The following is a 24,452-nucleotide window of genomic DNA, read 5'->3' as shown; positions in this document are numbered from 1 at the left end:
TTGGTATTTGCGGCAATATTGTGAATTTGGCATCATTTGGTATTTTTAATAGCGCTGGTCACATTGCTGGCGAACAGGGTGGCCATTCTTATTTTTATATGTGCATAGTCTTACTTGCAGTGAACGAAACTACCAAACCAGACGATTTATATAAGCGCCCCGGATAAAAAGGATTAAAAAGAATAAAATATGGCGCAACGTAATCATCGAGTAGATCGTTTTGCGCAAATGAGCAAGCAGGAGGAGATAATTGCCAAAAAGCGACAGGAAATACTTGAGAAACAGCGCACGGCGCAGCTGGCTAAGGCGGTGGCAGCTGCTCAAACTTTGGCTGCCCAATTGAAAACCATTGAGACGTCAACGTCAACGACGACGCCAGTGGAGGAATTGGAAGAGCATGAGCAGGAGGAAGAGCAGCCAGCACCATCGCAAGCTTCACCAACAGCAACGGCGCCAGCCGATGAGGGAAACGGTTTGGAAATAGAAAACGGCGATCTAACGGGGTCAGCTGCTAAATCTAAAAACGACGATGGTACGTCCAAAACGCTCAACAGTTTTACTGGTAAGACGGGCAAAATTACGTTTAGCCTGAAACGGCAACAGCTGCCGCAGCCCAGTGTTGAGCAGCCACCACCCAAAGTGAAAAATACGTTTTGTAATGACGGTTCGTTTCTGGAGAACTTTAAGAAAATCCTTGAAAAACACGAACAACCTAAACCGCCCATTATGGTGGCGCCCGTTCCAATGCCAAGGTAAGGAACTGTTATTCTTGTTTGCAGCGAAATTCCTTAACATTCAGTTCCCACACAGCACTGAGGAAAACAGCACTGGGGATACTCTCAGCACCGAAAACAACAGTCCCCAGCAGTCGGTGGATCTGGCGGTTAGTACTATAGCGACAAGTGCAGCGGCTGTGATAGCTACTTCCATGGCTGGCAGCATAACAGTATCCAGCGCAGGGCACAATCATTTAACATTTACCATGCCAGTGACAGCAACAGCGATGCCGCAGGCTGTGCAACCACCGCCACCGCCACCGTTTGCATTCAACCCAACACTTTTGGCACAGGGGCCACCTCAAATGACAATGCCGGCCTTCTTCCATGGACACCATCATCTGCCTATGCAGCTACATCCCGCTGCGGTGGCACCGCCGCCGCCGCCACCACCTCCGCCACAGCTGCCCATGTCGTTGGCTAATTTGACGCCAATTTATATGCAATTAGGACCAACGCAGATGCCACCCGAATCAGCTATGCATCAATTGAACGCCATACCGGCACCCAAAGACTTTGACCTGAATGCTATACCAAAACCGCAGATTAATCTGGAAGCCATACAGATGCCCAATGTAACTCAGGCAGAGCAGCTGGGTTTGCTGCCGGAGCATGTGACGATCAATCCACCTCCACCACCTCCGCCTCCTATGCAGTCAGAGGAGCAAGCATCACAGCAGCCGCAGTCACAGCCCCAGCAGCACCAGAATCTGCAGATGCTGCAGCAGATGCAGTTGCAAGTGCAGCCACCGACACCTCCAGCCGAAGGTGTGTATTGTTAGCTGGGCAATTGCCTTTGTCTGTTCTGTTCTGCCAAAAACCCTTAGTAACCCATCCAGTAACCTATATCCTCGATCCTTCATCCTACCATTCAAATTGAAAACTTCCTACATCTCAATTATTTTCATTTTATATATATTACAAATCGTTGTGCACGATTTTAAAGCAATTTGTGTAGTTTTTTCAGAAACGTGCATACCATTGCCAACGTGCATAGAAAACCTTATCGCACTGGTCGCCGAAAATGGTGAAGATTACGAAGATAAAATACGTTTGCATAGAAGCGAACTGCATCCGGCCTTGTGGTAAATCAGCTGCACATTATCATGCGCAGGGCACTTTAACTATTAAGTGGTGGACAGCATTTAGAAAATTACCAGAAAGATCAGGTATTTTCGGTTTCCCGAAGATTTAATACCCTTGCAGACCTCAAAACATAGCTTCAATCTTCGACTGATCGTTCCCATGGGCAAAGTTATTTAATATTCCGATATTTCTTGTCGCAGCTCTAGAGTTATATATTTTAGTGATTCAGTCCGATAGACAAACAAGTAGCTTGGGGGACTAGTTTACATAGATTAACGGATGAACAAACGGACATTGACCGACCTCTTGATATTTGTATGGTCGGAGATTTCGTGTTAAAATAAAAACACCCTCTGCAGGGGTATAGAATTAACTAATAGGTTCACGGTCGCTTAAACGTACAGAACTGGACATACTTACGACTAATGCCCATGAAAAAGTTTCCAAATTTTAATATTTGCTTAGTTCTCTGAAGCTCATCTTGTGCAATCGATTCTGTAGGAGCTATTTGGTACAGTTGTAGTCCGGGTGGTGCTGGCCCATGGCATCGAACTCCACGGATTTGTCTAGATTGAGGCTAAATATGTTAGAGATTAGGGCGCACGCATCACACACATATCACACACTGGCCGTATGTTGCCGTCGCCTTTCAACTGGAGGAGTAAGCTGAAGGATTCTATAAAAGCACACTACTAAATGGGCGCCAAAAAAAAAAACAAACAGTTACTCAACTCATATAATGTCTTTGTATACTGAATGCAATTGGGCATTTTTCATTGTAAGTTTCACTTCTTCTTTAAAATTTTAAAATAGGTTTCTTTATGATAAGAACTGCGAGCAATATCGAAGCTATCGCTCACAACTGCTCGATTACGAACGCCAGCGCGGCGAGCGAAAGCTTGAGCGGGAGCGGGAGCAGCAGCTAAGCAAGATACAGCAGCAGCAACAACAACAGCAACAACAACAACAGCAGCAGCAGCAGGATGACCACAGTAACTCAGCAGCAGACAAATACGATCCGGAATCGGCAATTAGCGCCGATTTTGATTCAGATGATGAGTATATGCGCGGCATGATGGATCGCAATCGCGATAATATTAAGCGACGCATCGAGTGCCGCAACGAGCTGAGCGACGAGGAGCGACGGGAGCGAGAAGAGGAGGCTGCAATGGCAACTGCCGGCGATCCGCACGAGCTGCACCAGGACGATAGAGAGACCCAGCGGCAGCGCCGCAAGCGCGAGCGCAAAAGTCGCTGGGGCGAGAAGGAGCAGCTGCCAAGCGGTTCAGGTGAGTGAAAAGCTTAAGATTGGATTAACATTAAATTTATATAATGTTGTACGATCAACTCTAGGCGCACCGACAACCTTTGGAAACCAGAACAAGCCCATGTTGAGCACAGTCACGCGCAACGATCCGGCCTTGCTGCAGTACGCACGTCTTAATTATGGATCCACTCAATTGTCGGAGGACCAATGGAAGCAATGCGAAGAGCACTACAAAGTCAATTTGTTGTACCAGGACATGATGCGCAAGCGCCAGGAGATCGATCGCCTGGCACGAGGCGGAAAGTTTAAATACGAGTATGACTCTGATGAGGACATCGAGGGCGGCACCTGGGAGCACAAGCTGCGTACTGCTGAAATGGAGGCCACACACTTGTGGGCCAATGCGCTAACCAAACAGAGCGAGGGCAAGCATCACATTGGTGATTTTCTGCCGCCCGAGGAGCTGAAAAAGTTCATGGAACAGTACGAAGCAAAGAAAAACAACAGGCAGCCGGATTTAAGTGATTACAAGGAGTACAAACTAAAAGAAGATAACATTGGCTTCCAAATGCTACAAAAGCTAGGCTGGAAAGAGGGCCAAGGATTAGGCCAAGACGGTGCCGGCATTGTGGATCCCGTCAACAAGTAAGTGAAGAGAAACTGTTCTCAAATTATTATAATAGGGGTTTAGGTGCCATTAGTTTACTCCAAATGCGAGTAGAGCTAAGAAAAATCTCTAAGATGTCTTGTTATTTATGAAAACTTTTATTTGCAGAGCGCCACAGCGTGATGGCAACCAGGGCCTGGGCGTTGGCAGCGCCGCTCAGCCAGAGGATTGCGATAATGAGTATGATGCATATCGTAAGCGCATGATGTTGGCCTATCGTTTTCGACCCAATCCGCTGGTGAGTTTTCGATTGTGTTTACGTGATCTAAAGATTGTTTAAAAATGTGTTTTTCTTTTGCAGAACAATCCACGTCGCGCCTATTACTAATTCACAAATTGCAAGCCTCAACGCATAAAAGTAATAACTGATGCTTTATATTTCTTAAGATTCACTTTCTGGACCCGTTCATATTCTAATCACCCTCATATACACGAATTATAAAGTTCAAAGTACGTTGACCGCTGACCACAATGAAGATTTGCTGAAGTTCTTTAACTGGATTAGATACCACAAATTGTAGTTGTGTTTATTATTAGTCATTATATTTAGACAATATTCATATACGCGCAGTATTGTTCGTCATCAACTTAAAAGCTATGGCTATAATGTACGCTCTAAGGACTATCAAGTTGTGTTTGGGGATTGTGTTTTAGGAGTTGCTTCGTGTTTTATATAAAAAGTACATATTCCGTAGGTGGGTGGCTACGCGGAACTTGAACGCCTAAACGCTAATAATACTAAATTGTACTCGAACTGGAAACGTTGGCTTGGCCTTAAGAGTAGAGTGTCAGCACCGGCGTCTGGTTGCCGCGTGCCAGCGCCACGGGGCACTTTATATCTGACGTTAGCATTTCCAGCCACGACATGTAAAGCGGCGCCGAAATTGCCTCCTGCAATTAAGATAATGATAATGTATGTAGGAATAAAGTCAGGAATATGTTTAGTCTGCATACACACCTTTCGCGGCATAGGCAGGGACATGACCACCAGCGAGGCGTTCGATGAGTGCTTGACGACCAGCTCGTGGATGCGCAGCTGCCGCTGCGTCTTCTCCGCCATGCTGTGCAGCTCCTCGTCTGTGATGCCAAACTCGTTGCGGGCACTGCGACGGAAGGGCTCGATGAGCCGTTTGTGCTTGAGTATCGTATCATGACGTGGCTGGTCTTGGACGCCCTTGAGCATAATTAGCTCTGAGTATTTGATGCGGAATTTGGTCAGAAGACTGGCCATGCTGTAAAACAAAAGGAATATATATATATAAATTTGTTTAAGGACTTGCATTTGTCTGGCCCAGCTTACCTCTTCTCCTCCTGCTCCTCGTCCTTGCCATGGCACATGGTAAAAACGCGCAGCTTGCAGTTCTGCCAATGCGAACGCATCGAGATGATGTAGGGTAGCAAAATAGTCAGACCTGACAATTGGCAAACACATTCATCAAAGTCCAAAGAAGGTAAATAATATTGTTGAACTTACCGCCGTCATCGTACAGCCAGAAGACATCGATGGTGCTCTTGGCCTGTTTGCGTGTGAATATGGTCATCGCGTCCAGAATAGTCTTTGGCACCTCGGAGCCACCTTTAGTGTGGTAGGTAATGGCGGCGGCGTCGCTATTGTTGACTTTGTAGCTGCGGGCACCGCGCTGCATGTTGGGCATGGGCGCCTGTTGTGGCATGGTGAACGAGGCGTTGGGACTGGGGCTATCCATGCTGGCCAGGTTCAAGTTCGAGTCGATGTGCAGCAGCTCGGAGGCAGCATTCGCTGCGGGCAGCAGCTCGTTGGCAAAGCCTTGGGCGTTGGCCGTCTGCAAGTGGCCCAAGTTGCCTTCGGGCATCGTCACCTCGGGCGTTAGCTCCGAGAAGTCCAGGCCGTTGGGCAGCCGCAGCAATGCCACGCCCATGCGCTGCGAAAAGGCGTTGCTGCAAGAGTGAGGGTAGTTAGGATTCAAGGTGTTGCTGCAACATCATATACTTTTTTTGGTTTCTTACTGCAAAATGGCAAAGTAGCTCTCCACCTCCTCCTTGCGGCAACTGTTCCAGTCCGGCTTATAGCCCACGAGCACAATGTTGGGCGACATTTTGCCAAAGCCCGTGGTCTTGATCAATGCATTGATCCCATCCTCGATGCTAAAGCCGTCGATCACATTGTAAAAAGCTTTGATTTTGCGCGCGTCCAAATACTTTTGGCCATCCTTCAGCAGATTCAGGCGATTCTTATAGCCAACGCGTACCTAAAATATATTTATTCCATCGATTAACCAAATGATATAGACATGATTTAGACGGACACCTACCGGTATTATGTTGCCCACAAACATGAGGGAGTTGTTCTTGGTCAGCAGATAGCCAAAGTCGACGAGCGGCGGGCGGGTTTTTGGATCTCCGGCGAGTACTAGCACTTGGGGATGATAGTTCTTGACATGATCCGAGACGTTCTGCAAACGATGCACGGCCATTAAGGCGGCCTTGTACTGCTGCGCCTGCGTGGTGGAGCCCCAGTTGGCATCCGGCTTGCGGTACATGACTACCAGATAGAGCGCAAAGATGATGCCGAAGGTCAGAATGGCGGCCACATAATTGATAAGGAACATGATGGCCACGCACATCGCAAACCCGAACAGACTTATCCAGGCGTTGTAGTACTTGAAGGTGGGACGCCAGCCGAGGGGCTTGACGAAGGCCGCGTGAAACGTACAAAAGTTGATGAGGGCATACGAGGCCAGGTAGAAGGTGGAGATGAGCGGCGCTATTAGATTCAGTTCGCCAATCAGCAGGAAGCTCGTCGAGATGAAATAGGTCAGCACATAGCCGCGATAGGGCTCGCCATGTTTGCCGTAGGGCTTCGAGAAGTAAATGAGACCCGGATAGATCTGATCGATGCCCAGAGCCTGAACCAGTCGCGGCACAGACAACAAATTCGTTAGAGCCGTGCTCAGCGTGGCCGCAAAGCAGCCGGCATAGATGAGCGGCCCCCAGAGCGACATCAGTTGCATCATCTCGTAGGAGTTGAAGAGACCCCAGGTGCAGCTGCCGTCGTGCATGCAGGGCAGCTCCGAGGGCACAATGCTGCCATTGACCAGGTCCTGGGGAAAGCCGGAGGCATCGCGCACTGCCGCGCCGCCCGCGAACAGCACAAACAATGCATAGGATGTCATGGAAATGAGTAGGGCCCAGAATGTGCCCTTCGGTATGGCAGCGCCAGCATCCTTGAGGTCGCCGCAGATGTTGGCGCCCGCCTGGATGCCCGTCACGCTCGGAAAGAAGATGGCAAACACGCTGAAGAAGTCGTGGTTAACGCCCTCGGCGTAGCGATAGTCCGAGACAAAGTTCTCCTTAAAGGTGGACCCTGTTAAATGATTCAATTGAGACACAGCGCTAGCAGCGAGTCCTTGCGGAGCTCATCCCATTTCAACTTACAGGAGAAGCCCACAAATCCCTTGGATATAAGCGTTTCGTCGTCGCGCGGTCCGATCGCAGCGCCAATCAGGAAATTAAATATGGCCAGGACGATGGTGACGATGAGGAAATTCTGCGCCTTGGTCTCCCATTCCATGCCCACGCAGCAGATCAGGATCAAGACCAGGACCGTAATGGAGCCTACAATGCGAATATCGTTGATGCCGTTGTCCACGATAATTAGCCCGTTGTTCTCTGCAATAATTAAGGCATGTTCAAATGCATTCATTACGGTGGGACGGGAGGAGTCAAGCTACTCACTCAGCAGCACATTTAGCGATTCGCAGAAACCAATTGTGTTCATTGAGGCGGAGACCGCGTTGGCGAACGCAAAAACAACTCCGACGGAGGCGCCAAATTCCGGGCCCAGCGAGCGGGATATAATGAAATAGACGCCGCCACCCTTCACCTCCCCGTTCGTACTAATGGCCGACAACGAGAGCGTGGTTATGACGCAGACCACCGTCGAGATGGCGATTATAATTAACGACCACATAATGCCGGACTCGGCGACCACCCAGCTGAGGCGCAGGAAGAGCATAACGCCCCAAATGTTGAGCAGGCATGGTATGAGCACGCCGACAATCCATCCCAGCTTGATGTTACCACCAGTTGGTTCCGGCTCCGCAGCATCTGGTATCGTGATGCTCTACGGATGATGAAACAGAACAATGGAAAATAGCTTGTTAAGCAATACGTTATGATTATTGTGTATTGTATCTGATCTTTAAAATTTAAACAATTTAATATGATTTATTATATACATTTATTAATTTTAAGTTGCAATTGCTTTTCTGTTTCAATTCAAGTGTGGCTGAAGCTGGATAGGTTTTAGCAAGAGTGAAAAGTGAAGTGTTAAAAACTTGGACCTGGTAAGGCCGGGTAATACCCACTGGGTACGCTCCCTTATGTCAAACACAGACCTAGTTCACTTTATGTTTTTTTGACTTCACCGCTGAGCTGCACATTTATCTGTATTTTTCAACATTGCCTTACTATGCGATTCTCATGAATTTTATGCTTTGATTTATATTTAACAAGTTTTGCTGATAACAATTATTGTTGCTCTGAGTCGCACTCTACTTAACACTCTGGCTCTTACTTTGTTTATTTCTCTCTTTGAAATTTCATTTTTAGATTTATAAATCAATTTACAGTTAGATCAAAAGAATTTATCTAGAAATTAAAAGAATATAGCAGTACGAATTTTCCCTTTTGCTCTTTATTAAATAAGTATATCGTATATCTATATCTAGGTCTAAATTTAAATACCTGAGTACAGGGTATTTGCGCACTTGATGAATTTATTGTACCATTTTTCAATTAACACCAAGTCAAGTTGCATGTAAATGGAACTCGTGTAGATTTTATAGCTATGCTAAAAATCGTGTGTTACCAAAGCGGCATCTGAATTAAAGTCAATAAAATTCCTGTGAATTTCTGATTGCCATATGGAAATTAATATACATTAAAATTTGTGCTAATTGAATTGTTTGTCGAGCTAAAAGAGTAATCAGCCGTTATGAGTATCTATTTAGGTGGAGAAAGTACTCTGAGTATCTATTTAAAAGAAGTGCGGCTGGATACGAATATTCAAATACTCATATCAAATATTCAAAGTATTCATAAGGTTTTTAACTCTTTTTGCACAAATTATGTGTTTTATGAAATGGAAAAGAATTCTTAGAAACTCGATTTCTGGTACAAGAAAATGAAAAACTGTCTTTACTTTTTTGTAAATTAATATCTGTGATATCATTTGATTGTAGAGAGAAATGAAGTTATTGCGACTTTTCAAATAGAAAACAAAAAATCGGACAAGTGAAATGACAAATTTGTTGGCCGAGTCCATTTACAATGGTGACAAATTAATACATTTTGGTCGACATATTTCGCAGTACAGCGAGCTGTGCCTGACAGACAGCAGATCATCTATTTTATTGTTTGCCAACATAATTGAATGTTTTTAAAATGTGACTCGGCACTCTGGAGGACTGACTGGCAGGACACGCCGCGGCATTGTGTGACAGCGTTGGACAACGTACACACCCCTTCGGAGCAGTCCCGAGCAGTTGGTTACTGACTCAGCCTGGAGCTGAGTAGAGCCCGGCACGGCTCCTGGCCCTAGACTGGCCCCATGGGTGGTCAATGTTGATTGTTTACACATTTTTGGCGGCGCTCAGCGGCGGGGCAGCTAGACAGATACACACACGCACACGTACACACACTCAAGCACACTTAAACACACCCACAGGGAGCTAGCCCCGACAACCAGCTGGACATCCATATTACATGGACAGACAGACAGACAGACAGGGAGACTGGCAACTGGCTTGTTTGTATGCTCGCTGGCCGGGCCAATTTAATTTAGTTTAGTTAAAGGCGCATTTCGTTTGCCACTTGCCCAAGCGTGGAAATTTGTTTTTCCTTTTCGTTTTTCTTCTTTTTGTTTTTGCACACAAGCCATGCGTACACGGAATCGGAATTGGAATTGCAATTGGAATTTGAATTGCGCCATGCGGGATAGATATATAAATATGTATATGGAATAAGTCTGAAGTGGCAGCCATTCGACAGCTGATTGAGAGCGGGAAATTTATAGACAAAAAAGAGGATACATATCAGTTAAGGGCCGATATCAGAAATGCCTTAAGACAACTTACAGCTAGTTATTATATTTAAATTAAAATTATTTACGGCTCTACGTTAAGTAATAAGTGAGTATTTGAAGTGGCAAACAACATTAGAAAGAAAAGAATGGTTCCACCTGGAATGGTGGATTTACTGAAGGAGTGAATTTCGATTTGATTCTGATTTACTGATTTACCTTAAGAAAAGTGAAATATTTTGCATCTGTGTATATTATACACAGAGTCTGCATATTAAATTTAGCTTAACCTTCAAAATTGTCAATTCAAATTACAAATCTCTGTCTTCTTTCTATAAAGATAGACGGATATGACTAGAACTAGATACACAAACTCTTGATAACCCTGTTACACATGGTCTTATTAAGCTACATCCTAGGATAATTAGCAGTTTCTTACAAACTCGTCTTATCTGATGTCAGCTCCTCCACGAAACTCTGAGTTATAGCGGGAGTCCTTGTTTTTCATATTTGCCAACTGTGCTTAACCTAGAGCTCGAGACCTTAGGGGCCTTAGACCTTTGTGGCGTTAGAAGTGTGCCTATTAGAATCTATGTGAATGACGAGAACAATGAAAATATTGTTGTTTTGCATGGTTAAACGATTCGAGAAATGCGCTAAATAAACAGCAGCAGCGGCGAATTCGCATAAAAGAATCGATAAATGTTGTATAAATAGCAAAGACTCTTTTGAAATGAATTGCAAATTAGAATTGTAAATTGTACAATGCCCGGCATGTGCAGCAGGGGGGGGGGGGGGGGGGGGGGCGCAACTCAAATGAAAAATAGAAAAATACAAAATGGAAAATGGAAAATGTCGGTCGCACGAGTCGATCCAAATGCGCCAAAGGCGCTGTCGATGATGTAAACACAACTGCCAAATAATGCTCATACGCAGCGTGGTACCAGCCGAAACTATTCTCGAACATTTACCGAAGCACTCGAAATGTATATTCCAATTGCTTGTGCCATTGTATCTGATAGGTTTTATACCATTCGTAGGGTCTATTGTACAGTCAAGTTCTGCTGTGCCAAGTTCTGCTTTGTCAAGTTCTGAATCCTGGCGCATTTGTTATTTATGATTCTCGTCAAATCATTCTAATTTACAGCTTCTCAGATTTTGGTATTAACTAAGAGCCGCTAAACTGTTTATTAAGCAACTGTTGGCTAGGGCATACTTATTAACATCGATAGCGTCGATTGATAACGTCATAGGATAAACCCAAATGATGACAAATTGTGTCCACTTGAGAGCTGTAAAAGTGTTATTAAAAATGTGTCAAAAAGTGCTTTGAACTGTTATGATTATTTTTAATTTATATTTTGTTTTTTTTTTTTTCATTTAATTTTTGGCACTTTTCTAGTGGTCTGGCGCGTTTTTTAATTCATTGAAAGTTGTGTGTAAACAATTTTTCAAGTGAATGCTTATCGAGCTGACAAACTGTCAGCATTTTAGACGTGCTACACACACGCACACACACACGCATTGAATAGTGTGCGTACATGTGGGGTGTGGGGTGTGGGGTGTTTGTTGAGTTTGACGAGCAGCAGCTTTAACACTCTTCTTATTGGTCGCATTAGAACGTTATGCGCTAACAATCGATCGATGGCAACGACAGCGCCATCTGTCGGCTGCTGCTGCTGTCAATTTTAATGATACGCCCTGTGCATTTGTGAGACTTGTCCGCGCGTGTGTTGACCGACTCGTGCGTTGCGTTCTAATTGTTGTTATTGCACTGCTCCTTGTTGTTATCAAGCGTGCGGGGGTTAACGCTGCGGTATAGATGGAACAATATCCTTGTGGCCCTGCATGGCTCCAGTCATTGTGTTGACAATTAATTTGGCTTCAAGGCTCTTATTGGTGTCATCTTTCAAGACGCTTGTTGAAGTGTGAGGAGGGGGGGGGGGGGGGGCGGTGGGTTCGCTGCACAGTATACTGAGTACATGAATATCTACTTAAGGCTTTATATTGCCTGTCTAGATTCATAAAACATTCATATTAACACCTTGATTACGATTCAGGAGCTTTTTCCCTTCTTCAACAATTTATATTGAGTTGTAAAATAATTGTGGTTCATCTTTTTAGTTATAGGTAAAATTGAGTTTAATATAAAAATGAACTGATAATGACTGTGTTTTGCTTAAAGATCTCACTAAATTTTGTATCTAAAGTCAATTTTTTGCATAGAACTGTAATGGATATATCTTGGCAATGGGTCGAATCTTGTTTGAAAAAACTTAACTTAACTTAATAATATTGCAAAAAGATGAGAGTTACTTTACAATCGTCTAGCTATGCTTAATATAACTGTCTACAATATTAATCTCTGGCTGCTCTAATGAAAGATTTAGTTTCAATTTAGTTGATATGCTTTTGCTGAAAGGAATCAGCTTTTCAGGCACATTCTTAAATTATTCTTTATCTGCGGCAATTCAATTGAATAGGTTTTTGATATAAATCTTTCGTAGATTTTATTAACAGAGAGAGAGTGTGACCGTAGTACTATTTTTTATCATTAGTGCATTTTTTTCAAGCATCTGGCAACTCGATTTTTAACAGACATCACAATTTCTGACAGTTTGAAATCGAAAAAATTGTAAATGTTTCAAGCTGTTGCCGATGCAAGCAGAGTTATTGATTTAATGATGGATACATCAACCTTAATACCTTTTGCAAGAGTATTTAATGGTTTTCCTTTGGCGAATGGCATTCGTTAGGCTCAAATAGATTTCCAATCAAGTTGATCCCATTAACTGTTCATTATTTATCAGCATCTGCTATTCGGACATGTGTTAGTTCTATAATGCTTTGCTAGTCTCACTTAAATTCGTTATCTGCCGTAATAACTACTATTGCAGCTTGTCTGGGACACAGACTTTAAGGCACGCTGCCAATTATAGTTTATGTGACGATTTCATTGGTATTCCCTTAATGAGTGCGCGGCGCTGTAATGCAATTTTTATGATATCTATTATACGCCGCGTTGACGCTGTCCCACTAAGCGCCACAGTAGCCCGTAGTGGACCGAGCAGCGAATTAATTAAACAATATGCGAGAAATGTGTAATACACAAGCCGCAATAGCCGCATAAAGTTTACGGCTTTGGCTGCGATAAGCATAAAAACTAGAACTCTGACTAAGTAGCCGGAGGGTCTTCGAGCTACTCAGCTACTCTTAATTGAATGATAAGGCGTTCCAGGGCGAGGGTGTGCCCTTGGCAAAGGTGTACACGCAAAATACTCGACGTAGATAGCGTTGAACGAGCCGTAACGTCATCATTGTGAATTGTTTACACGCACAAATCTGTTGGCCCCTAGATAAGTGCAAGAAATAACATTGCGTATACGTCATGGAGAGCACATTGAAAATGAGAAATGTGAAAATTGTTCAAGTAAATAAATAAAGCAATCGTCTTAATAAATAATGTACATACACTTATAAAATACGCCGACTAAATACCCAACATATTTTGAACTGGCCTAAAGGGTATTTCCAAGCCATGCACAGGATGTCCTCTTCCACGATAAGAAATTGATGTAAATCAATGATTAGATCGATGGAAATTTTAATATATCAATGAATATATTTGTAAATATTTTGTATGCTTGTCAGTACCTGTGTACAGGGTATCAGCTAGTTCAGCACTCTCGCTTAGTGCACTTTTACTTGTTTGTACATAATATATGCTCAGCTGCCAGCATACGAATATGGAAAGCAACACAATTTTGATTTTTGATTTCTTGCCGAATTTAGTTTGGGCTTCTACCAAGTATATATTCGTGTGTATATTATGATTTGCTTTGTTTATTGGTTGGGCACTTGAAATGTTTTTGAATACACATAAACAGATGCAGATGGCGATGGAAATGGACAGCACAGATTATGGCACGGCACTAAAGGGCTTAGAGTGTTCGGTAAAACAGCATGAGTTTCATTTCAAAAAGCAAACCTCGCATCGACTCATTGCTGTATATTACAATAATATTATTCAAGCAAAACGAATTGTTGTAGGAATGTTGATGCATGTAGCACATGCTCATTAAAAATACTCACGATACACTTGAACATTTTAAACCATAATGCATATAGCTAATCATATTAGTAGCCGGTATATATTGTGAATTATATGTAAACTATTTCTTCTAATGTCCTGCTTCTTATGTAAAAAGTTAGCTGATTATATAATTTATATAGTTGACACATTTGTTATTAAAAACAGTTGGAAAAAGGGTGGAAATTGGTGAAAAAAGCTATACAAATATCTAGTCAACATTATACTCATAAAAGGAGTATATGTATATATTTATTAATAATAATATGTATAACAATAATAAATAATAATAACAATAGTAATGATAATGACAAAATAATGATAATAATAATAATAATAATAATAATGAAAATTATAAAAATAATGATAATGATAATAAAATAAAAATAATAATAATAATAATAGTAATAATAATTATAATAATAATAATAATAATAATAATAATAATAATAATAATATTTTATAATGATAATAATAATAATAACAATAATCACAATAATAATAATAATAATAATAATAATAATAATAAATATAAATATAATAATAATAATATTAATAATGATAATGATAATGATAATGATGATGATAATTCGGCAATGTAAGGGAAGTCTGATAATAGGAGGGGCTTCCTAAATATCCTGATGAAGAAGAGCCGTACTCTTGCCGAAGAAACCACACTTTCACACTTTCAATGCAATAATAAATTCACTCATGTGAGCGGATTTTGCGTAAACAGATGAAAATTGAATGCTTGTTTTCAATTACAATTCCAATTGTCAGCACTTTGAGTAAACGGAGTCAAGACTTACCTGATCTGCTGCCTCGCCCTGAAGTTCGCCAATTGAGGGTCGTTTCAAGTTTCGCATAGAGATGCGATAGTTATCCAAGCGCGGCAGCGATTCCCTGTAAAGGAAGTACAATATCCGATTAGTATTGTTTGCGCAATGGAAGAGCTAAGGATTTTCATACTGATGAAACGGCATTAGGACTAACATCGCCTCGGGCAGCATGAATGTAGCCCGCAGCTAGCGAGGCACAAAGACCAACTAGAGTGCCGCAAAAAACATGCTCGATGGAAATGCAAAAAAACAACAATAAAATACAAAATTGAAAAACAAAAATAATAATAATAAAACACGCAGAATTGAGAAAAACGATTGGTCAAGGTGCCCAAGGGGAAGGCCAAGTTGGGGCAGGGAGCAAACACTCATAAGTTGATGAAAAATCGCCCTTGCTTTTATACTATTTCTTTTTTTTTTTGTTGCACTGCTTGTTGATCTGTTTCTGTCTGGTTCGCCCACTGAGACGTGCAGGCTCTTTGCATGTTGTATTATTATTTCTATTCGATTATGTATATTTACTGATTGGAAATGAAAACAGAAACAGCAATTCCACAGCCAAAGATAGCTTGATACAAGAAACTAAGAATATCTTCGACACGCCGAAGATTTAATACACTTGTAGACATTTACCTTAAGAACAGAGTATTTTACCACATAAGATCCCACTATTCCACCGATTTTTCCTACATCAGCTATATGATATCGGGATCCGATATTGATAAGATTTGGCATATATATGAGGATAGTAATGAAAGTGAAGTTATCTTAGTATAAAAAAATGGTTTCCATTGCAGAACCAACTTTAGAACTGATCGTTTCTACCACAGCTATATGATATAGTGGCTCGCTCCGGCTAGTTCCAGTTCAAAAAGATAGCTTTAAAACTGGGAGCCTGAGAGACGGACAGATGGACATGGCTATATCAAATCGTCTGTTTATGCTAATCAGGAATATATATATACTTTATGGCGTCGGAGGCGTCTGCTCCTCTGCGTTACACATTTCATGGCGAATTCTAATACTCTCCTCAAGAGTATAAAAAAGGCAAAAAATGCATTGAAAGCCGAAAAACAGAAATTGGGATCGCCAGATCGGCCTGTGGCAGCCCTCAAGGACGTACGGAGGGCGAATCATAACAAATAAGCGCATAGAATTATTTATAATTTTATTATTTAATTATATGTTTGTAATTCTATATGGCGATATTTTTAGTTAATCCTGTTTCTCAGTTTTTTCTTATTTATTTATTTTTTTTATATTTTATTTTAGTCTTATTAAAAGATATCAAATAAATAATAATGCAGCTGATTCTACAGAAAAGTCTTAAACAAGAGCATAAACATAAATAAGTTGATTATAAAAGAGAGATTAATTGGCTGAAGACCTTCAATTCTACGTGTCTTTTAAAGATGCCCAGCAATGATTCTCAAAATGTTTTTTTTTCTTGTCATTTTTGTCACAGAGAATATAATTTTTATGTTGCATACTTTTTGCATAAAAGTCTGAAATTCTATTTCAGTTGGTAAATTTTAGATAAATCAAAGATTCCTTATAGGAAACGCTTAAATGGCTGTGACTTATGTCTGAAAGTGAATCAAACTAGTGTTGAACAATTTCGGAAATAGGTAAATTTTGAGTGTCCAAACGAATTTTATATTCATTTCAAATCATCGACCTATCGACTCTTAATAAAAGTAAGTAAACGGCTTGCAACTTCGTGTCTTCAGGTTCGCTTTGTTACCAGGTTTTGGTTGAAACATTTTATTTTATAATTGCCCGCTCTTCTGTAAATATGGCATGTGGTACATATTTTCATATAGACCTTACGGGCTAAATTTGATTATTACCCAAAATTGGCATCTATCTAGTATGCTTGGATATATCCAATTGTATGGGCCCAATTTTCGTTGTTGTTTTTTTGTTTAAAGCCAAAATACCTTGAAAAAGATTCTGATTCGTTTGTAAACTTAGCTCAGCTGTTTTTTGAGTAAACTGGATTGGTTGAGGGTATGCTTAAATAATTTAAAAACTGAAAGCCTAAAAAAAATTAATAGAGTTCCAATAATAGTTTACTTTATAGAGTATAAAGCATAGATTGGAAATAAAATATGATAAATTAAAATAATATGAGACGGAAATTGAAAAATATAATAGAAACTTGTTTTAAGGCTGGCTGTCTAACACGAAAATCTTACTTTTTATATTTTCAATATTTCTTGGCAATATTCAGTTTAAGTTTTGCAGTTTTAAAGTTTTAAACGCCTTCGTTGTATTCCACTTTCTTTCGGAATAAAAAAAAGCCTTAATTCTTTTATACATTCACGTATTTATTTTGAAAGTTTCTTTAAGAAAACATAGTTAAACAAATAAGAGGTTCTAGTCGGGAGCTCCCGACTAGGGGATACCCTGAACCCTCTTCCCAACCCAACATCAAATGGATATACTTATATATTCTATTTTAGAAGCTATATGTTAGGTTTGGTGACCCTAGCTCTTATTATTTACCAAAATTGCCCAAAAAACAGGATATCGATATCGATTTTTATCGATTGCTTGGAAACGGAGTAAGTTATCGATTATCGAAAACAAACTCGATCTGCGCAGGAACTAGGAGCACCTACACTTCAAGTCTCTAGCTCCTTGCGTTCATACATACGGACAGAAGGACAGACGGACGGACGGACAGACAGACGGACAGACAGACGGACATGGCTAGATCGACTCGGCTATTGATGCTGATCAAGAATATATATACTTTATGGGGTCGGAGATGCTTCCTTCTGCCTGTTACATACATTTGCATTTTGCACAAATACAATATACCCTTATACCCATTTTTAATGGGTTCAGGGTATAAATAGCTCATGAGATGCGTTTTACGGCTGTGCATGTAAGAAAGATTCGAATGGGAGAATGATATGAAAGAAATAAAAACACTAACGAGGGCTGTAATTCGAAAAAGTTAAGACAATATTCTTTGGTTATTCATTTGATTTCTTAATGTTCAATTCAGCTGGCAGACAGCGACAGCGACAGAGGCAGCGACAGAGGCGCCTTCTCGCATCCAAAAGATACAATATAAACAATTCCTATTGCATTTTGTGTGTGCGTGTGTGTGTGTGTGTATTTGTGGGTATTGATCTATTGGTTGTGCGGCGGTTTCGTTGAGATTTAGCTAGTATAATTTAGTTGTACAATTGAAGAGGAATTGTGCAGGCCCAGCGCCAGACACAACTCAGTCCCAGCTCAGTTCCCATCCCTCCCTGATGCCCGCTGTCTGTCCGATCAATTGAGTTCGTTTAGGAGCCGATGTCTACGGCTCGGGCATGATATCACACACAGCTCTTGGTATCTGCCAATGACTAATTTGTTGTTGTCACACAGAAGTCATCAGAGCTGCTGCCAAACTGAATCAAAACAAACGCATCTCGCTGAGAGTTATTTGTGTGTGTGGTACAAATTGCTTGGATTTTTCCAATTAAATATGAATGCAAGGTGTCGACGTTTTAATCGGGCACAAAAACAACAATAAAGTGCTCGACTTTGAAAACTAGTTGCCATTTGAGTTTCCCAGTTTCACAGTTTCACAGTTTCACAGTTTCACAGTTTCTCAGTTTTATATTGCTTTGCAACTGGACGCTGATGCAACTTGTTTGCCCTGTTCGCAAAGTTTTCAAAATCGAATTTACGTCCACATTTCAATTTACAAAATTTGAACGGCTTCTTGGTAATTGAATTCTATTTTGTCAGTTTTCTCATATTTTGTTCTTGCGAAAGCACACGACTTGCATCAATAGGAAACCAACTGAAATTTGTGCTAATTTCTGTTGATTTGATTAATGTCATCTTGAGCCGCGGCTCGAAATGCTGACCTTATGACCTGTCTTGTGCTTACATTAACATTCTTGCGTGCACTCTGAACCCATTCAAAAACTTGTTAAAGGGTGTATGCTCAAATTTAAGGCAGCAGATGGCATCTTCGACTGCATAAAATATATGGGTATTCTTGAACAGGAGGATGAGCTGAGGTTGAGCTGAGTTTGTCTTGTTTAAATTTGCATTCTTGTATATCATATGGAGAATACAAATGCAAATTCGATATTTCTACCATTTTCACAATATCGATAAATATCGATTTGAGCCTCAGTTCGAAGATTGGAAGAGTTGAATACACATGACTCGTAGGCTTTCGAATAGTACACACAGATTGAGAGTGAATCACTTTCTGAATGTCTCCTCTCGTTCCCCCTCAAAATTGACATAAGATCATTTCTAAAGTTAAAGCCTAGAGCTTTGGCTAGAGGGTATCTCCTCGTCGGTCACGCCCAACAAGAGCACTCTAGCCACACTTCAAATATAAATCGGCTCATTTAAAGTTAACCTTTTTAATATATTTCCATAGAAATCTTATATGCGATCGCTGCCGAGTTGCTCACCTCTAGAAGCCTAAAGAAAACCTGAATTAATTTTGTTTATTCTCACATCTATCTAACGTATAACCTATAATTTAGATAGTCGAGCTCATGTCTCTGCCAAACTCTCAACAATTTCCAAGCCCATTAAAGCAACAATTTAATAATGTTGCCTTTCTTATCGACAATGTTTTGCCAACCCATCCCAGACCATTTCCCATATCCATATCACGTGTTTCCTACTATATAAGGCCAACTTCTGCCGATTTTTACACTCTGATATGCGATTTTCAATTTACAGGTCGTCTCTTCTTCTAAAGAAAAACAAAAAACAATTGGAGTTTTTGTTTCGAGTACGTGATTATAATAATAAAAAAAAAAAAAAAGGTCAAGTAACCTTGATTTTAGTTTTACAAATAAAAACATTCATGCCTTTTTCTCACTGTTACTTTATTTATTTGTTTGATTTCGCATTTTTTTTTTTTTGGCAACATTTTGCACTCAGTTAACAATTTACGCTTCGTTTGAATGCATTTTTGCGCTCTCTTTGTCGCCTTGTATTTGTTATACCCTTCCAGAGGGTATTATAATTTTGTCGTGAAATGTGTAACGCATAGAAGGAGACATCTCCGACCCCATAAAGTATATATATTCCTGATCAGTATCAACAGCCGAGTCGATATATGTCCGCCTGTCTGTCTGTCTGTTTCGATGCGAACTAGTCTCTCAGTTTTAAGGCTATTGTTATGAAACTTTGCAGAAATGCCTCTTTCTGTTGCAAGCAGTACATCGGAACCAGCTGGATCGGACTACTATATCATATAGCTGCTATAGGAATGATCGGTCGAAAAGTAGCTTCTTGTATGAAAAACTTTTTTGTTTATCAAGATATCTTAAACTCGGCATTTTTACTTTTACTATGCGTCTCATATATATCCAAAATTCCGTCAATATCGGACCACTATATCATATAGCTGCCATAGAAACGCTCAGTCGAAAACTAGGTTTTTGATTAAGAACCTTTATTAACTATTTTCCCTGCGCTTCTTAGATACGGGCAAAGCACTATAAGCATTATGAAAAGCTTGGGTCTGCAAGGGTATTAGATGTTCGGCGTGCCAAAGATAGCCTTTCTTTCACGTTTAAATTTAAATATTTTATATTCAGACTTCAGGTTTAAGGGCAACATTAAACGAAATATAACCCTGGCATGCAAATCGTATTTATATAAATTATAGAAACACATAGAAAACTATAATAAATAAATTAAAAAAAAAAAAAGAGACAATTAATATTTAAATATACTAATCGACTTTCGCATGATTTAGCTCAACTGAATCGCACTCAATGAAATTGATTAAATTCTTGGCAATAAAAATCTATGCAAATAAATAAAATTTAATCATTTTATGTTTATCAAGCTATAATACCATATACTTATAATCGTATCGTAGATACCAGGGCTTCAATTTATGGCTTATACGAAAGTTCAACTTGCCGAATCATCACAAAGATTATCAACAAGTTTTTGGCTTAACAATATTTGAAGATGTGGAAATTTTATTTCCATTTCCATTCGTGAGATTCGAATAAAAAAACAACAGACTTCCTTTTCGGCTTAAGCAAAAACAGTAAAAAACATTTTCCCCTTTATGCAAATGCAGTTCAATTAAGAGAAATAGAAACAATTGCAAAATAAATTTGAGCAAAAATCGTTTATTGTTTCTAAGTGCTCCAAAGTGTTTTTGTATACGCAAAAAAAAAAACAAGTAAGAGGTTCCAGTCGAGAGCTCCCGACTAGGGGATACCCTGAACCCTCTTCCCAACCCAACATCAAATGGATATATATATTCTATTTTAGAAGCTATGTGTCAAGTTTGGTGACTCTAGCTCTTATTATTTACCGAAATAGCTCAAAAAACAGGATATCGATATCGATTTTTATCGATTGTTTGGAAACTGAGTAAGTTATCGATTATCGAAAACAAACTCGATCTGCGCAGGCACTAGGAGCACCTACATCTAAAATTTCTCTAGTTCTTGTAGGTTCTGAGATCCATGCTTTTATACATACGGACGGACGGCCAGACAGACAAACAGACAGGCGGACATGGCTAGATCGACTCGGCTATTGATGCTGATCAAGAATATATATACTTTATGGGGTCGGAGATACTTCCTTCTGCCTGTTACATACATTTGCATTTTGCACAAATACAATATACCCTTATACCCATTTTTAATGGGTTCAGGGTATAAAAAACACTCTGATATTTCTGGGCATTAAAATTGACACGGGGCATTAAACCGTTCGGAGATTTGAAAACATTTTTCAAGCATTACAAATGGCAAATGCATGACTTGAACTAAAATAATGCAAAATATTTCGATGCGCTTTTTCATAATTAGTAAATGGATATTCTGTGGCACTCACTTGGTTAGCTGCGCCAGGCTGAACTTGCGCTCGGCGTCGGATTTGCGCAGGAATTGGCCAAAGCCGCGAAAGGACAGGCGCGAGGTGCGACGATTCTCGCCGCCCTCTGCTGCTTTGGGCTGCAGATGATTGTCGTGGGCGTGGCCGCCGTCTGCAACAATTGTGGCGGGACCATTTGGGGGGTGCTCCGCAGAGGCTGCATTGTTGTTGGCGCAACCGGGTTCCGCGTCGAAGGCGGCATTGACATTGGCACTGCCATTAACCTTTGAGATCTGAAAGCGATCTGCCATTTTTATGGATGTTGTTGTTGTTGTTGCTGGTGAATCAACTGAACTTTTTTGGGGTTTTTTATTTGTATTTTTTTGTGGGTTCAACACTTGTTATGTGCAACTTTTTATCGCGTTAAAATAAATGATTGATGTTGTTCAGCGCGCACATTTGCATTGCACTTAGGGGCCCAGCAGGACCTTTGAGTGAAGAGTGTGCCCAGCTTTGAGTTTGCGGCACGGCGTTATCTGTTATCGTATATTTCGTATAAACGAAGCCGGACGGAGCGTCAATGACGTGCACACGACGAAGTTTCAGCAACGTTTAACAGCCAATGCGAAATGCTGGCATATATTTAACGCTTAGCATTCCAACTACTAAATCTTGTTACGCATAGGGGAAGTACGACGTTAACGAAACGCTTGACGTTATTTAGCTTTAACAAAATGCTGTACGCGCCGTTTACAGCTTACAACTTAACGCGCTGGCTGTCGCACGTCGTTTGAGCGTTGTCAAGTGTTTGCCGCTGGATTATTATGGCATTTCGATTATGGACACCATTCTGACTGTTTGCTGCTGCGGCTTTCGCTTGATTAACGCCACCAATCAAATACGTATAGCGTAAGAATAACGCGCAGTGCGCGTGTGTGCGAACGTGCGAGAGTGAGTGTGGTGAGTTTTCAACAAGTGTTTGTTTGCTTGCTGCCTGCTCATTTTCAACACACACGCGCACCCACACAAACGCACAGGCCTGCATATGTGGAAAATAGTAACAGTGGCGTTGCCGCTCTCTCTCTGTTAAGAGCATGCAACAACAGCTAGCAGCCGCAGCGTGTTAATCTCACAGCGAATAAAAGTAAAGTCCTTTAAAACCAACAATACAGTATGTAATTTACATTAACAGCAACCGTCATGTAGTGTGACCAGCATTTGTCTTTCTAGCATATATGTATATTCACACGCTTGCATGCTAGGACCTGCTGGCCGTTGGTATTTTTGTGGTATTTTCGGCGCAATGTTAACAGTGCTAATTGTAACGCCATTTTGTTAATTTAACACTGACGCCTCTCGAATTTGGTTCTCTGTGCATAATTTATTGCGGTTTATTAAGAATTTCCTCTTTGAGGTGCTTAAGGCTGCTATTAGCTCGTTTCTTTTGTTTACTTAATTCGTAACAATGTGACGCGAATCGCACTAACACTATCGCACACACACCAGCTCATAACATCTTTACTACCCAGACTGCAACAACAACAGCAACAACAACCACAACCTGGCCAAAGAGCGTAGCGAAAACCCCTTTAATCGAATTAAAATCGGTTTTATCTGGTTTGATTGGCTGGCTCGCTGACTGGCTGACTTGTTGCCAGCAGAGCCAAAAAGCAGTTACACTTCAAACAAAACCAGCAAAGAGTTGCTGCTGCTGCTGCTGCTTAATTATATCAGAGTCACTCTTCGCTCATGTTTCCGACCACCGATCGGAACCGACTAAAGCCACAACCGACTGTGCGTCGAAAGACGTTGACATGCTTAAAATTATTGCTGCTGTACTATAGCAGCTTCTGGCCGAAACTGTTGGCCACAACTCTCTTTGCAGTTGCAGTACGTGCTGTACAACTGGGCTTCTGTTTATACCCTGAACCCATTTAAAATGGGTATAAGGGTATATTGTATTTGTGCAAAATCCAAAGGTATGTAAGAGGCAGAAGGAAGCATCTCCGACCCCATAAAGTATATATATTCTTGATCAGCATCAATAGCCGAGTCGATCTAGCCATGTCCGCCTGTCTGTTTGTCTGTCTGGCCGTCCGTCCGTATGTATAAAAGCATGGATCTCAGAACCTACAAGAACTAGAGAAATTTTAGATGTAGGTGCTCCTAGTGCCTGCGCAGATCGAGTTTGTTTTCGATAATCGATAACTTACTCAGTTTCCAAGCAATCGATAAAAATCGATATCGATATCCTGTTTTTTGAGCAATTTCGGTAAATAATAAGAGCTAGAGTCACCAAACCTGACATATTGCTTTTAAAATAGAATATATATATATGCATTTGATGTTGGATGAAGAGGGTTCAGGGTATCCCCTAGACGGCAGCTCCCGACTAAAACCTCTTACTTGTTTGTATTGCAATATTTCAACGTCATTTAAGGCTAATTTTCCCACAGTTTCATACATAAACAAGTTGTCAACCCTTTTGTGAAATGAGTCCCACAACTAGTTTTAATAATGCAATTTAGAATTCGTGTTTGGTTTTGCATTACTCGAACACGTCAGGTTAACGAACCTGAAATGTACTTAGCTCAAAACTTTTACACGGACAGATCTTATCGTAACACGAATGTTTGGTTATTTCTGTGCAGATTTGCAGAGAATTGGCGTATCTTATCTTTGGTTTTGCCTGCACGTTCTGGAGTAGTAGACTAATCCAAATGCAGTTCAAGTTGTCCATGGATTGCTCATACGCACTGTAGAACGCACTTAATTATCTACACTGTAGCCGTACTAAAGAGCTTAAAGTGTATTAAAGGTTTCGGCGAATAGACTTTC

General features: G+C 40.8%; 2 protein-coding genes and 1 long non-coding RNA gene across 6 annotated transcripts; 1 reads left to right on the top strand and 2 right to left on the bottom strand.

The window, feature by feature from the left end:
- Positions 1–7: 7 nt before the first annotated feature.
- On the top strand, positions 8–4,196 carry LOC115759628 (SURP and G-patch domain-containing protein 1). 3 transcript variants are annotated; one of them, XM_030700616.1, is made up of 7 exons: positions 18–752; positions 811–1,544; positions 1,735–1,861; positions 2,676–3,151; positions 3,216–3,774; positions 3,905–4,034; positions 4,098–4,196. In XM_030700616.1, exons 1-7 carry the CDS (start codon positions 190–192, stop codon positions 4,122–4,124), a joined length of 2,616 nt encoding a protein of 871 aa, XP_030556476.1. In that variant the 5' UTR covers positions 18–189; the 3' UTR covers positions 4,125–4,196. The 3 variants fall into 3 exon arrangements, 2 of the variants coding, with proteins under 2 accessions (XP_030556477.1, XP_030556476.1); XR_004017539.1 differs by lacking the exons at positions 3,216–3,774; positions 3,905–4,034; positions 4,098–4,196 and having other exon boundaries at positions 8–752; positions 1,735–1,945; positions 2,676–2,745; XM_030700617.1 differs by lacking the exons at positions 1,735–1,861; positions 3,216–3,774; positions 3,905–4,034; positions 4,098–4,196 and having other exon boundaries at positions 9–752; positions 2,676–2,867.
- A 91-nt stretch (positions 4,197–4,287) lies between these two features.
- Positions 4,288–22,393, bottom strand: LOC115759627 (bumetanide-sensitive sodium-(potassium)-chloride cotransporter). 2 transcript variants are annotated; one of them, XM_030700614.1, is made up of 10 exons: positions 21,636–22,393; positions 14,757–14,850; positions 7,511–7,898; positions 7,211–7,444; positions 6,088–7,139; positions 5,783–6,024; positions 5,271–5,713; positions 5,097–5,208; positions 4,755–5,028; positions 4,288–4,687 (listed from the first exon to the last, which is right to left on the bottom strand). In XM_030700614.1, exons 1-10 carry the CDS (start codon positions 21,923–21,925, stop codon positions 4,571–4,573), a joined length of 3,246 nt encoding a protein of 1,081 aa, XP_030556474.1. In that variant the 5' UTR covers positions 21,926–22,393; the 3' UTR covers positions 4,288–4,570. The 2 variants fall into 2 exon arrangements, with proteins under 2 accessions (XP_030556474.1, XP_030556475.1); XM_030700615.1 differs by lacking the exon at positions 21,636–22,393 and adding an exon at positions 14,917–14,991.
- LOC115759629 lies at positions 11,886–13,789 on the bottom strand. Its single transcript, XR_004017540.1, has 3 exons — positions 13,512–13,789; positions 13,330–13,411; positions 11,886–13,209 (listed from the first exon to the last, which is right to left on the bottom strand). It is a non-coding gene; the product is annotated as an uncharacterized LOC115759629 (long non-coding RNA).
- Positions 22,394–24,452: the final 2,059 nt, after the last annotated feature.

Source organism: Drosophila novamexicana, unplaced genomic scaffold (genome assembly GCF_003285875.2).
Source record: "Drosophila novamexicana strain 15010-1031.04,08,12 unplaced genomic scaffold, DnovRS2.1 tig00000308-arrow-arrow-pilon, whole genome shotgun sequence".
NCBI classification, from domain to species: domain Eukaryota; kingdom Metazoa; phylum Arthropoda; class Insecta; order Diptera; family Drosophilidae; genus Drosophila; species Drosophila novamexicana.
This window is presented reverse-complemented; position numbering and strand designations above follow the sequence as displayed.